General features: G+C 40.6%; 3 protein-coding genes across 3 annotated transcripts; 1 reads left to right on the forward strand and 2 right to left on the reverse strand.

Moving 5' to 3' along the window:
• Positions 1-1,264: 1,264 nt before the first annotated feature.
• Positions 1,265-5,158, forward strand: LOC121781000 (probable protein phosphatase 2C 15). Its single transcript, XM_042178675.1, has 9 exons — positions 1,265-1,717; positions 1,843-2,366; positions 2,940-3,111; positions 3,206-3,362; positions 3,452-3,515; positions 3,602-3,709; positions 3,796-3,921; positions 4,123-4,355; positions 4,701-5,158. Exons 2-9 carry the CDS (start codon positions 2,157-2,159, stop codon positions 4,915-4,917), a joined length of 1,287 nt encoding a protein of 428 aa, XP_042034609.1. The 5' UTR covers positions 1,265-1,717; positions 1,843-2,156; the 3' UTR covers positions 4,918-5,158.
• A 266-nt stretch (positions 5,159-5,424) lies between these two features.
• LOC121781002 (PR5-like receptor kinase) lies at positions 5,425-6,650 on the reverse strand. The gene is made up of 2 exons (XM_042178677.1): positions 6,640-6,650; positions 5,425-6,512 (listed from the first exon to the last, which is right to left on the reverse strand). Exon 2 carries the CDS (start codon positions 6,373-6,375, stop codon positions 5,425-5,427), a length of 951 nt encoding a protein of 316 aa, XP_042034611.1. The 5' UTR covers positions 6,376-6,512; positions 6,640-6,650.
• Positions 6,651-7,966: 1,316 nt separating this feature from the next.
• On the reverse strand, positions 7,967-11,392 carry LOC121780998 (LEAF RUST 10 DISEASE-RESISTANCE LOCUS RECEPTOR-LIKE PROTEIN KINASE-like 2.1). The gene is made up of 3 exons (XM_042178671.1): positions 10,430-11,392; positions 9,382-9,414; positions 7,967-9,273 (listed from the first exon to the last, which is right to left on the reverse strand). The coding sequence occupies exons 1-3, from the start codon at positions 11,283-11,285 to the stop codon at positions 8,168-8,170; spliced, it is 1,995 nt and encodes a 664-aa protein (XP_042034605.1). The 5' UTR covers positions 11,286-11,392; the 3' UTR covers positions 7,967-8,167.
• Between the last annotated feature and the right edge of the window lie 2,842 nt (positions 11,393-14,234).

Consider the following 14,234-nt stretch of genomic DNA (forward strand, 5'->3'; position numbering starts at 1 on the left):
GTAGAATATCTGGATTTGTCTTTTTTAAAAACTCACTTTTTTATTTCTTTCAATTGAATAAATAAATCTCACTTTATAATTGAAAAATATATTCCAGAATATAACCGTATATCATGTGAGCCATACCAATATTGGCCGGCTGGATTGAGGATTCGTGGAGAAACTCGATTAAGATCATTTTCAACTATACTCCAAAAATCATTTTCAACTATACTCCAAAAATGAATTTTGATGACACGTAGAAATCTTCTATAATCATACGTCAAACGCAAACTCATTTTTAGTATTTTTTGTGAAACAACAGCAAATATGGTGTTACTGTAAAAATTTTGTGAGATAAAAACTCAAAAAGAGTTTGAATTTGGTGTAAATGGTTGGAGATGGTCTAACAAGCGAGTCTGATTGGTGAATACCATCATTTTTTATTTTATTAAATAAAAGGCCAAGTTCGATTCATTTACTATCTGATTGAGTATTGGACTTGTTTTTTTTATGAAATTAATTTTTGCTTTCTAGTTAAAAAAATATACTCGGGATTCAATTTAGGCTTGTAGACGAGGCATGAACCGATCCGAATGTTAGCAGGCTTGATTGAAGATTCGTGAACAATTTACTAATTAATGAGTTTTCAAACATGCTCACAAGTCCAATGAACAAAATACCAATATGAGCTCAAGATCGGCTCATTTGCAGTGTGCGGAAGAAAACAGTCATTTAACCATTAAAATGGTAAGTTCTCGCTAATAAGTTGTAGCGCAGTGGGTAGCATGAAATTGTGGTGATTTTGTGGTCACGAGTTCAAACCCCGCTGAAAAACTTTCGATCTTAATCTGCGAATCCGGTCGAGCAGAAATAGTCGATTCTATCAAAGACAAATTCGGTACACATGTATTCAAACCCAAAAAATTAGTAAGTTCTCATAGAGTTTAATGTATAAAATTTGGCATTCTGAGTATTTTACTTTCTACGGCGTATAATAATAAAGATTGCTATACTTGTGAAAATATTAGAACACATAATTTAGATAATTTAATTAGCCCATTTACAATGAATTGGGCCCTACATTTCCCACATAGGCCCAGTATTATTGATCCATTTGGGCCTACTTAGCGCCGTACAGCTAAAAATGAGATGACAAAAATAAAGGAAAAAAAAAGAAAACGAAAGGGAAAAGGAAAGGTGAGCTGAATGCAGCTGTTTCTTTACAAAACAATATAACTACAATTGTTGATTAATATGTTTCCAAAATTATATGATCAAAACTATGATATGACACAAATTTATCAATCTCAAATTTAATTAGTTAAATAATAGCTTCACCGCCACCTGTCACACAAAACCTCAAAATGTTTATCTCTGCAAATGATATCTTTGTTAGCCTGTATTGCTGATCTGTATTCACTTATAAAGAACTAATCAATTCTCATTACTCAACACGTTAAGTTTGATTGTGGAATGTTTTTTCTGTTTCATTAAGTAATTAAAAATTAGTTCTTGATGATTGGAGGGGCCTTGCACTTACAGTTCATTCCTTGTCATCAATCCGCGTTTGGTCCATTTCCATGTGAATTTCGCTTCATATTCCTTCAATTTTTCTTGTGGATTTGTTTGATTTTCCAGTCACCATCAGATCCCTCTGCATATTGCCACTCTCTTTTGCTGAATTAAAGAAAAAAACACAGTGCACACACTGGAAGTCTTCCTGTCTTCTTTTTAGGTAATCCCAAGTTTCCTTTCTTGTTGGAATCTTTTACATTTCCTCTTCAATTCATTGCTGTGTTGTTGAGATTTGAGATCTTATTTTGATTGTGTTGTGTATTTGGCCACAATTTGTGATTGCAGGTTAAGAAGTTCTGAATTTGAAGGGGTTTTGTTTCTCTGCTGAAAAGATTGGGTTTTGTTGAAGTTGGGTTGGAGATATAGTGTTTATCTCTTTGTGGGTGTTTTGGGGTTTTATTGTTTGTGGTTTGTGTGTGTGAATTTCACCTTTCTTGGAGAAAAAAAAGTGAAAAGGGCTGTGGAGATTGAAGTCGAGTCTTGTTTAGTGGATATGATGGTGGGGATCGGGGTGATTCGAATGTTATCTGCGATCTGAAGAAGGTTTGAAGTTCTGTTAATTAGTTGAGCTCGAAGATAAAGAGCTGTGGGATTTAGTTATGGGGTCGAGGGGGGATGGATATGAACACCATGATCTTGTGCCATTAGCTGCACTGATCAATAGGGAGCTGAAGAATGAGAAAATGGAGAGGCCCGCGGTGAGATATGGCTCTGCAGCTCAGTCGAGAAAAGGGGAGGATTATTTCTTGATGAAGACTGATTGCCAGAGAGTTGCTGGAAATCCATCAACGTCATTCTCTGTTTTTGGAGTATGTGATCCATTTATTTGTCTCAGTTTTATGAAGTGATGATTGTGTTTGATCAATTGCTTTTGTTTTAATGAGCAAAATCTGTTTGAGATTCAGTTTGTTGGAGAATCTACTATCGTTGGTTTGTCTTGTCCTAATAAAGAGGTTGTCGATGAAACTTAGGGTCTATTAGCTCAGTTCAGTTGATAATTGATAGAGATCTTTTAATAAATGATTGGATTTTGGAGTTGTTCTATCAATTTGTGGATTTGGAGTGTCGGAGAATTTACTATCTTTAATTCGTTGCGTGTAATAAAAGGTTGTCGATGCAAGTTAAGGTCTAACTAAGTTTTGGAGTTTTGCTGATGATTTTTGAAAAAAAGTTCGTTTTGTATAATGGAAGTTATTCTATCAATTTGTGGATTTGGTGTGTCGGAGAATTTACCATCTTTAATTCGTTGCGTCCAATAAAAGGTGGCTGATGAAACATCGGGTCTATTAGCACAGTTTTGGAGTTTTGCTGATGATTCTTGAATAAAATCTTTTAATAGATTATTGGCTTTGTTTGATGAGATTTAATCTATCAATTTGTAGATTTTCGATGGGCATAATGGGAGTGCAGCTGCAATATTTTCGAGAGACCATTTGTTAAACTACGTGTTAAATGCTATGCCTTGTGGACTTGGACGGGATGAATGGCTACATGCTTTACCTAGAGCTTTGGTTGCCGGCTTTGTTAAAACCGACAAGGAATTTCAGGCCAAAGGCACGGACCCTGCACTTTTTAACTGATTTTTTGATCTGTCGAAGACTTATTTTTACGTGCTTAAATAAATAACTGAATCTCGTCGCCTATGCAGGAAAGACTTCTGGAACTACAGCTACATTTGTAATTATTGACGGGTGGACAGTTACTGTCGCATCTGTTGGAGATTCGCGCTGCGTTTTAGATGCTCAGGGTGGCGGCGGTGTTTCCATCTTGACCGTTGATCATAGACTTGAAGAAAATGCAGAGGAGTTAGTTCCTTTTCTCCGAGTGTTATGTTAATTTCTTGCTTTTCGAATACTTCTCTCACTGAAAATCTGACCGCTTTGTAAACTTACAGAAGAGAGCGTGTCACAGCCAGTGGAGGCGAAGTGGGGAGGCTTAGCATTTTTGGCGGGACTGAGGTATGATCCGCATCCGTATATTCTAGAAAGCCTCGTTATTGGATTGAGGAGAAATAGTAATTTTCTCGCCTTCATTGCCTCTTCAGATTGGTCCTCTTCGTTGTTGGCCAGGCGGTTTGTGTCTTTCTCGATCAATTGGTGACATGGATGTGGGCGAATTTATCGTTCCAATACCCTATGTGAAGCAAGTAAAGGTAGCTTTTATACCTCTTTAGTACTTTCTTGTTTTACCATGACAAATTTCTTTTCGAAACGACTGACTCTGTTCGTTTACATGAAGCTATCAAGTAAAGGCGGAAGGCTGATAATCGCCTCTGATGGCGTCTGGGATGCATTGTCATCAGAAATGGCTGCAAAATCGTGCCATGGATTGCCTGCGGAGCTTGCTGCTCGTCTAGTGGTGAAGGTACCGATTACCGAACTCATAAAAGCCCTTCGTCTTTATTTTACATGAATCTTCTCTTTTGGCTATACGACAATGAAAATTGTTAGTTTTACCATAAAGAGAAGATTCGTGTAAATCTCAATTTACATGAATCTTCTTATCTTCGCCATAATCTCTTTACGGCATTCCAATATCTCAATGCATCAAAATGGTATTGTATAGGAAACGTTGAGGGCACGTGGGCTCAAGGATGACACGACTTGCATAGTCGTCGATATAATTCCTCCGGACAACAACAAACTGCCGCCTTCTCCTCCGCCCGAGAAACACAACAAGCTCAAGGCCTTGTTTTTCAGGAAAAAATCTTGGAAATCCAACAAATTAGCAAAGAAGCTATCTGCGGTGGGTATCGTTGAAGAGCTATTCGAAGAAGGATCAGCAATGCTTGCTGAAAGGTCAGTATACAGCCTAAAAACCCGTTTCCTTACCGTATAGTTGAGTTAATATGTTTTCCTAAGGATTTGATGTTCAAACGAGCTCAAAATTTTTCGATCCATCAAATCATGTGATGATTAGCATATCAAATTATCTTGGTATTTTGTGTGAATTCCGTACAATAGAAAGAAAGTTGTCGTTTTGAAATTTCGATCTCAAAATTTAGAAAATTTAGTATCCATCTTATTTTTTTTCTGCATCCGCCCCTATTTGGAAATGCGAAGACCTCATAAAATACGGGTCAATATTAATACTAATATGTGAAGTTGTACAAAATCTTGATCTTATTTCTTCAAAAATGGCAGACTTGGAAACGACGAACCAACTGCGCAGACGGGCGGTCTTTTTACGTGCGCCGTTTGCCAAGCTGACCTGGCGCCGAACGAGGGAGTCTCGGTTCACGCTGGCTCGATATTCTCGGTGAGTTCGAAGCCATGGCAAGGCCCGTTCCTCTGCTCCGACTGCCGGGATAAGAAGGATGCGATGGAAGGGAAGAGACCGAGTGGAGTTAGAGTAGTATAGGTTAGCTCATCTTGTTCAATTGCTTCCATTCTTTTGTTCTCGTTGCTGCTCCTTCTATTGCTCTTCCTTAATTAGGTGATTGTTTTGGATATCGAATATTGAAATCGATAATATTTTGTGTAGTTAATTCATTGTTTAAATAGGAACAAAACGAGTGCATTCTTTTGTTAACATATTGGAAATGAAATTCGGTGATCACTGATTAGTATTTATAATAAATAAATTTGAAGATTTCCTTCCATTTTCAGTCGTGGTATGCATATGGTTTAGAATTTCGGATTTTAAATGGAAATTCTGCAATTTTTGGTGTATTTTTTGTCATATTTTATTTTGCACTCAACCTGTTCGACATAAGTCCCAATAGAGATTGTGCTGCCTAAACCTGTTCGATGAAACTTCTAATCTAGCTAAGTGGAATTCCTTCAAATTTTCTTAACACTGACACTTGGAATGAAATATTGCCACACTAGATACTTCACATTTCAACATAAATATACAAGCAAAATTCTAGAAAGATTCAGAAGTTGAATAGGATGGTGGTGCTCTCGGGGGTGAATATAGGTAAGGCTTAGGTGGAACCTCCAATGAGCCGAGTTTCCCTTCCAACATCTCTACCACCCTCGTCATCGATGGTCGGTCTTTAGGGTTTGTCTGAATGCACCACAACCCGATAACGATCATGTTTCTCTTAACAGGCAGGTTTCCGTCTTCAACATCCCTTTCTGCATTATTCACCTCCATCTGCTTGTAGAGATAGTTTGGGAAGTATATTTCACTTGTACGATCTACATCTCTTGGATCAACGGTCGTCCTTCCTCCAACCATTTCCAAAACCAACATCCCATAACTATACACGTCAGACTTGTAAGAGACTTCTCCTAAGCTTCTAGAAAACACTTCAGGGGCAATGTACCCTATTGTTCCTCTTGCCACTAACATGGAGAGTATGCTCGATCTATTCGGACATAGTTTAGCAAGCCCAAAATCGGATATTTTAGGACACAATTCCTTATCTAGAAGAATGTTCTGAGGCTTGATGTCCAAATGCAAAATCCTCGTACTACAGCCTTGGTGCAAGTACTCCAACCCTCGAGCTATCCCAAGAGCGATCTCAAACAACTTATCCCATCCCAACGTACACTCTAGAGATGAGGAAGCATTATTGCCAATGAACTTTTCAAGAGAACCATTAGGCATGAAGTTGTAAATGAGAGCTCTTCTCGAACCTTCATAACAAAACCCCAACAGTGACACAATATTAACGTGGGAAGTTCTGCTAATACTGGCGACCTCATTCATGAAATCTTCCCCGTTTCCATTTGATTCATTCAAGACTTTCACTGCCACCAGACAACCGTCGGGAAACTGCCCTTTATAAACGCTGCCAAATCCTCCTCTTCCTAAATTTTCACTAAATGAATTGGTCATTTTCTTGATGCTGGAGTATTTGTATCTCATTGGTACAAGATTTCCATTGTCCTTTAGAAAGAGTTCGATGTCTCTATCGCGATCTTGCTTTGCCCTTGCACGCTTCCTCTGAATGCTAACAAATACAATTACCAAAGAGGATGCAAGTGTGGCTATGGTAATACCACCTGTTGAAGTAAAAAATCAGTTCAGATGAATCTCAGATGAAATGGAGATACTGTTAATGAATTTCAGAAGAGAGTCGAAAAAAAGATTACCGATCATCATAATTGGTTTGAATTAGTAATGACATACCTATGAAAACGATCTTTCTAAGCCTCGTCTTTCCTGCAAACAAATTTATCATTAGCCTTCAAATCTGAGGTTAAACAACAAGAAAACTGAAAACAGATACTTTCTACTATACTGATCAACCTAGAGATTCATGCTTTCCACGCCATGAAAAGTATATGAGACTTGATAAGATATAGTGGAATTTGTGGTTGGAGATGGTTCATTTCCGAACTTTTCTTAAAGTCATAACACAATAACTATATCAATTCGCAGATACATAAATATAAGTTGACATTACAAAATATAGTTCCTGACTCAATATCAAAGAAGAACAAATACCGAGATACTGATATGATTTTCAGTTCTCAAAGTTCTCATTTTAAAAAGTGTGATAACTGCTGATTTTACACTAGAATGGGATGTTTCTGAAGAATGTGTTAGTTGTTTCAAAGAAGGGGGGCAGTGTTTCACTGCCAACAATAAGGGGGTAATTTGGAAATGGTTTCGAGCTAGGACTCTTAATATTGTAATGGTTGTATGTTTAATTCTGCGTGAATTCTGACAAGTTACTCGGTAAGAGTACCACGAAACTCAGACATAGGGGTGTATTCAATAACATAACATATCATTACTTAGCAATTTTATGAAAAATCTTTAGGTGGATTAGGACACTCTGTCTACTAAAAACTAAGCTGGGACATGTTTAACATCAACTCGTCTGCATAATCATTCCAAGTCAATCGTTTTTACTGTTCCGTGTATATAAAAATGGTTATTATTAATATCAGTTTCCGGTTATTGACCCCATTTAAATTAAAACCCGAATAACAACATAAAATTCTGAAATAAATAAACAGACTATATAAAAATGGTTATTATTAATATCGAGAATTTGTAGTTTAATTCGGTTTGACTAATATTGTCACACTCTCAGTTGGCGCGCTTCACTCTCTGTTTAGCTCTCTGCAACTTCTATGGCAAAAGCTTCAGGTATATCATCTTGATTACGATATATTAAAGGATTGATAAGGTTTAGATTGAATTTTCCCTATTTTAATTGGATTTTCTATTTATTTTCTCGAATTTCGTTAATTTTGTGGTCGGTTTGAGCGATCGGACCGTAACAACTCCGGAATCAGTGAGGTGCTGCTAAAATTAGCATGAATTTGTAGACCTCTATTTTGCTTTATTTTGTTGTGGATAATAGCTTTTACATACCACACCTTGTCGGATTTGCTCTAGGAATTAGGGCGTAATTTTGCATCAGATTTGTACTGCTAGATAGATATCCATATCCATATCCATATAGATTGGTGATTGCGAAGATGAAGTTAAGGTGAATATGAAATTTAAGGAGAGAATTGTTCTAAGATTTATATGTGAAGGGGAATTGTTGTAGAGTCGGCCTACGATAGTACATATAAAGATAGGTCAAATATCCAGATACATCAATGTGAATATAAATTCAAATCCCGATGAATGTGGGATGAAATAAAATGTAAATAGTTGGATTAAGTTCCAATAATGCTACACTAAAATTTCACATTACTCACCTTAGCAATGAAGAAGATTCAGAAGTTGAATAGGTTGGTGCTGCTCTTGGGGATGGTTGAAGGTAAGGTTTAGGTGGAACCTCCAATGATCCAAGCTTCCCTTCCAACATCTCTACCACCCTCGTCATCGACGGTCGGTCCTTAGGATTTGTCTGAATGCACCACAATCCAACAATGATCATGTTTCTCTTCAAAGGTTGGCTTTCAGCTTCAGCTTCTTCATTCATTGCTCTTTCTGCATTGACCTCCAATTCCTTGTAGATATAATTTGGGAAGTATGTTTCACTTGTACGATCTACATCTCTGCGATCAATGGTCTTCTTTCCTCCAGCCATTTCCAAAACCAACATCCCATAACTATACACATCAGACTTGTAAGACACTTCTCCGAAGTTTCTATAAAACACTTCAGGGGCAATGTACCCTATTGTACCTCTTGTCCCCTTCATAGAGACTATGCCTGATCTGTTCGGACACAACTTAGCAAGCCCAAAATCTGAAATCCTTGGATTCATGTCCTCATCGAGGAGAATGTTCTGAGGCTTGATGTCCAAATGCAAAATCCTCGTATTACAACCTTGGTGCAAGTACTCAAGCCCTCGAGCTATCCCAAGAGCGATCTCAAACAACTTATCCCATCCCAACGCGGACTCTTGGGATGAAGAAGCATTGTTGCCAATGAACTTTTCTAGAGAACCATTAGGCATGAAGTCATAAATGAGAGCTCTTTCCGAACCTTCAAAACAAAACCCCAACAACGGAACAATATTAACGTGGGAAGTTCTACTAATACTAGCGACTTCATTCATGAAATCTTCCCCGTTTCCATTTGAATCGTTCAAGACTTTGATTGCAACAAGACGACTATTAGGAAGCTTTCCTTTGTAAACATTGCCAAATCCTCCTTTCCCCAAAGTTTCATTGAATGAGTTTGTTATTTTCTTGATGGTGGAGTATTTGTATCTAATTGGTGCAAGATTTCCGTTCTTCTCCAGAAAGTGCTTGATGTCCTTTTCTTGCGCTTGTTTTGCCTTGGCACGCTTCCTCCGAATGAAAACATATGCAACTATCAAACAGAATGTAAGAGCGGCTATAGGACCACCTGTCAAGCAAAAAAAACTTGTTAATCTTAAAGAATTTGAAAACAATGTAACTGAAAAAGTATGAATTATAGAGAGAGTTTAGCATAGTATTGGTAAAGTGGACATACCTATGTAAAGTAGCATATTGAGTATGGTCTCTCCTGCAAAGAACATCGACAGTCTTATTTGGTCAGTTCTCCCTTTCCGAAAAGTAATCTAGTCTTGGAAGCTGGGATTAGAAGGTATCTAAAAAGAAAATAGATTAAAGCATCCACAACGGATGTCTCTTATTAATCGTCACACTTCAATTTTACTATTCTTGGTAATGGACCATATCCAAATAACCCACTTCACTTACACTTTATTATAAAACTAACATAGATAGGGTAAACTTACATTTCACTAACTTTTTCCCTTCTCTTATCCGTATTTCTTAAAACTCGTGTCATTTATGAGTGGGACACTTAGTAAGGGATGGAGTGAGTACTATTTTTAGGTGGACACTACATTCGATTAACTCATTCTAATCACAATTATTATAAAACTAAAAGTTGGGTTCACACTCCACTAAATTTTTCCACACTGATCAAATAATTTCTTAAATCCGCACCGATCAAATATTAGATATTTATTCTTTTCTCCTCTTTTCCTTTTCTTCTTCTTTTCTCTTTTCCACCTTACCCTAGCCCACCCACCAGAACCCCTCCCCCAACCCCGTCGCGGATCTCTCCCACAACGGGCATCGCCCCTCGCCCTGCCCATCCCACGCCCGTCGCAACCCTTCCACAGTTGAGGGGGACGCCTGCCTAGCGCATCGTGGCCCCCGTTCCATGCAACCGTTGTGGATGCTCTAAAGCCTCAAGTTTAGTTCTATAGACATAATTTCAATTAATCAAGAAATGAAGGTAGACATGATACTCCCTTCGTCTCCTATTAAGTGTCCGCTTTTGCTATTTTCATCCATCCTCCACTAAGTGTCCACTTTCACTTTTTACAATATGGTTTCACATTTCACTAATTCATTCCACTCCTATGTTGTTATAAAACTAATATATAATATATTCCATTAACTTTTTCAATCCACTTTCATTTACATTCCTTAAAACTCATTTCGAGTATTAAACATGCCCCAAAATTGACTGAACTTAATAAGGTAACAAGTCAAGAAAAGCTCACCTGGTCCACAGCTCGTAGAATGCGGCCTGTCACGGCAGAAACACCTAAAACGGTCAGAATTCTCATCAAAACCGCAGCGGCCGCCGCTCTCTTGGCAAGCACTACAATCACTCGCTGCCGTCCAATTCATCACGAATCCCCTCCCCAAAACCGCCGCAACATCCACCACTTCTTCTCCTCTCTCATCCTCATTCAACTCCGCATGTACGGCCACGCTCGCCACACAAGTGCCAACCGCTCTCCCCAAATTTCCATTGCCGCCATACATAGCCAAACTATTCGTTACCGAGGAGATGGTGATCCCCGTCGACGATGAATTGGTGATGGTCACCGATGGAGTGTTGGTGGACGCCGGTGCACGACTTCCACCGGCCTCCGTCACCGTAGCACTACTATGACAAGCAACCTGGTACCTCAGTAGCTCGCCCGTCACGTTACCGCAGCCGGAAAACAGAAGGAAATCTTCGCCGCCGACGTAATTCAATTTGCCGGCAGGGAGAGTCGTGTTTCGGCTTGAATATATTGTGCAATTTGATGATGATTGCACTGCGGCGTCAACCACGTGGATAGATTGGTTGTGGTAAAAAATGTCTTCGATTATATACTCATTTTCCGACAGGCGAAGAAGTGGAAATCCGCTGCTACTGCAGTTGACCGCGAAGACTGGGAAGCCGCAGTAGGATTGTTGTCTTTGTTGAGATGGAAGGAAAAATGGGTAGCTTATGTTGGGACCGTTGCCGCAATTCGCCGGCGCGCAGGCTTCGTATCGGTAGTCTGCTCCATGGCAGATTTTGGAGGTGATGATGATGAGAGATAATATGCAGAAAGAGAAAGTGTGGAGGTTGTCTGTATTCATGTCTAAATTCTTGGTAGAACAGTGAACGTCTGCCTTCAGTTTTTAACTAGTAATTAGGTTTTGTTTGCCAAATAATCCAGCTTGCACCAAATTGACCGAATCTCATGTTTGAATAATACAGTACCTCCACAGCAAGCGATTGATTTTATTTTTTTGGATTATCCCACTAGTGATTAATTTCTATTCTTAGCTAAAAATCAAAACATCTCATTTCTATTACATTACTTTCTCTTTGTCTTTATACTTTATTCTTTCTCCTACTCTTTCTCCTACCTTTTTTTATCTCTCAACTTAACTCAATAATATATCTATCTAGGCTAAGATTGAATCGGCCACGTGGCAGACTAAAATTGAATCTACTACTAAATCTAATGGTTCATATTGGTGGTACATTGTCATTTTAAAAGTGATTATCATCTTAATACAATCCTCTATATATATATATGATTTTCTTAAAATCTCGTGCCAAATAATCAATCACTTGCGGCGGCATGGAGAGAGTATTAATATTTCCATATACTTTATAATCACTATAATCTGAGTGGAAATATACTATACCTCTAATATAGCAAGGATTTGGTTGTAGAAATGAATCCTTACTTTTGCTAGACTGCTACTTTTCTTTATTTTGCTGTGGATAATAGTTTTTCCACACCAAACCTTGTCGGATTTGCAATTACGTACGGTGTGAATTGAAGAAGATGCTTACAAAGAAAATAATGTTGAACTTATCAATAAGTAGAATTCATAACTTCATTATACAATATGTCATTGTCTAATATATATCCTACATAATACGTTGAAAAAAATGGTATTGATTGACTAGGACCAATGTGTAGAGTTGTAAGAGCATCCACTATAGGCAAAAGGGGGCGGACGCCCCGGAGGGGGCGACGACGGGGCGGTCTATAGTGGAGGGGCGGAAGAGGCTTCGGTGACTAGGGGGCGAGGACGGGGCGATGGTGGTGGCGGCGGGGCGAGGACGGGGCGATGGCCGGGCGATCTATAGTGGGGCGACGGGCGATAGGCGTCCGCCCCCTTTGATTTTTTTTTTCGAAAATCACCCCTATAAATACTACTCCTTCACCATCCATTTATTGCTCCATTTTCACACACTTTCTCTTCATTCACTATCTACACTTTCACTCTCTAAAAATGCACGGTGGAGACGTAGAAGGCGACGGAGAATCGGCGGAGGAATCGGACGACGCCACCAATTAGACGGTGGTGGCGTTTTTATTTGTATTTTTTTTACTTTCGTTGTATAATTTTACATTTGCCAATACAACGAATATTCGGTCTCAATTACCTCGTTTTATAATTATTTCAATTCAGTTGATTTAAAAACGAAACGAAAAAATTAAAATGAAAATTTGTTATAAAATTTCGGAGCTATTGGAAGTGTCCACCTATATTGGGGCAGTGGAAAAAAAAAATTGGGGCTATGGTTAAAAAATTGGGGCTGTGGACAAAAAAAAAGGGGACGGGGCTATTGGGGAAAGCCGCCTACGGTGGATGGATGCTCTAAGGGCACCCGCAACGCGTGCCGCCGGCGTTCCGCGTGCCGTTCCGCCGGAACGGTTTCGCCGCGGAACGCGTTGCGGCGCACCGTTCCGCTCCCATTCCGTTCCCATTCCGTTCCGCGTGCCGACAGCACGGAACGCGGCACGGCTTGTGCCGCCACGCGCTCGGGCGACGTGGCGCTCCCCGCTTCGTGCGTGCTTCCCACTCGCCGGCCCGCGAGTGGGACACGTCAGCGATGACGCAATAATTAATTTTTTTTAAAAAAATATATTTTTATAAATTTTTTTTTAAACGGTCATATTACCGTTTTTTTAACTTTTTTTTTTATTTTTATTTTCTTATTCTATAAATACACCTAATTTATTACATTTCACACACAACTACACATCTACTCTTCCTAAACCAACATCAATTCCTCTCCAATTTTCTATTTCAATCTCCTTCACAAAATGTCCGGCGACGGGAATTACGGCGGTGGTGGCTCCGGTGGGTGGGGTCTCAACGCGTTCGGCGATTGGGAGACCATGTACAACACACTAGGTGGTTCCGGGTCGTCGACGCCGGGCACCCAGGGGTCGGCGACGCCGGGTGGGTACCAACCACCCACTTTCGATGTGGATGCCTACGCTCGACCACCCGGCTCGCGGCTTTCTCAGGGTTTGTCCCAGATTCGGGAGGATATCCCCGTAGAACCCACCCAGGGAGGAAGCCGAGGCGGTGGAAGCTCTAGGGCTGCGTCTGAGGCACCCGAGGAGGAGGAGGAGGAGGAGGATCTGGGCCGGCATCCGTACAACAACGAAGAAACTAAGGCGGTGTACACCGCCTGGCTCACCGTCTCGTACGATCCCATCGTCGGGAACCAACAAGCCGCCAAGTGCTTCTGGGAAAAGGTCCGTGATGTCTACCACCAGACTAAGCCGAAAGGGGCCCGGAAGCGCAAATATACAATGCTCCGTGCTCACTTTGGCCGAGTCGACGCACAGGTCAAAAAATTTTGCGGCATCTACTCGGCCGAAGCGGCGAACTACCAAAGCGGAGCTGCGGGCGCCGACATTCTGAGGGCGGCTTTGCGCGTCTTCTACCAGGACACCGGTCTACAGTTCAAATATGTTGATATTTGGCAGCTCGTCAAGGACGAGGAAAGGTGGGCCGGCGGTGTCCGCTCGAGCTCGGGCTCAACCTCAAAGCGCACGAAGCACACGCCGAGCGGCCACTACTCGTCTGGTGACACCGGTGAGGCCAGCGAGGGTACACCGCAGGTGTTTGGGGGTACTGGGGATCCAACGCCCGACGAATACGGGGGATCCAGCCGTGGGCGCCGTCGGCCGCAAGGGACGAAGGCGGCGAAGACGGCTAGAGCGAGGAAGGGCCGAGGCGAATCAAGCCAGTCGGCCTCGGGATCGGGCTCGCGGGGAGGCTCGGACA

The sequence above is a fragment of the Salvia splendens genome, chromosome 20 (assembly GCF_004379255.2).
Source record: "Salvia splendens isolate huo1 chromosome 20, SspV2, whole genome shotgun sequence".
Taxonomy (NCBI): Eukaryota; Viridiplantae; Streptophyta; class Magnoliopsida; order Lamiales; family Lamiaceae; genus Salvia; species Salvia splendens.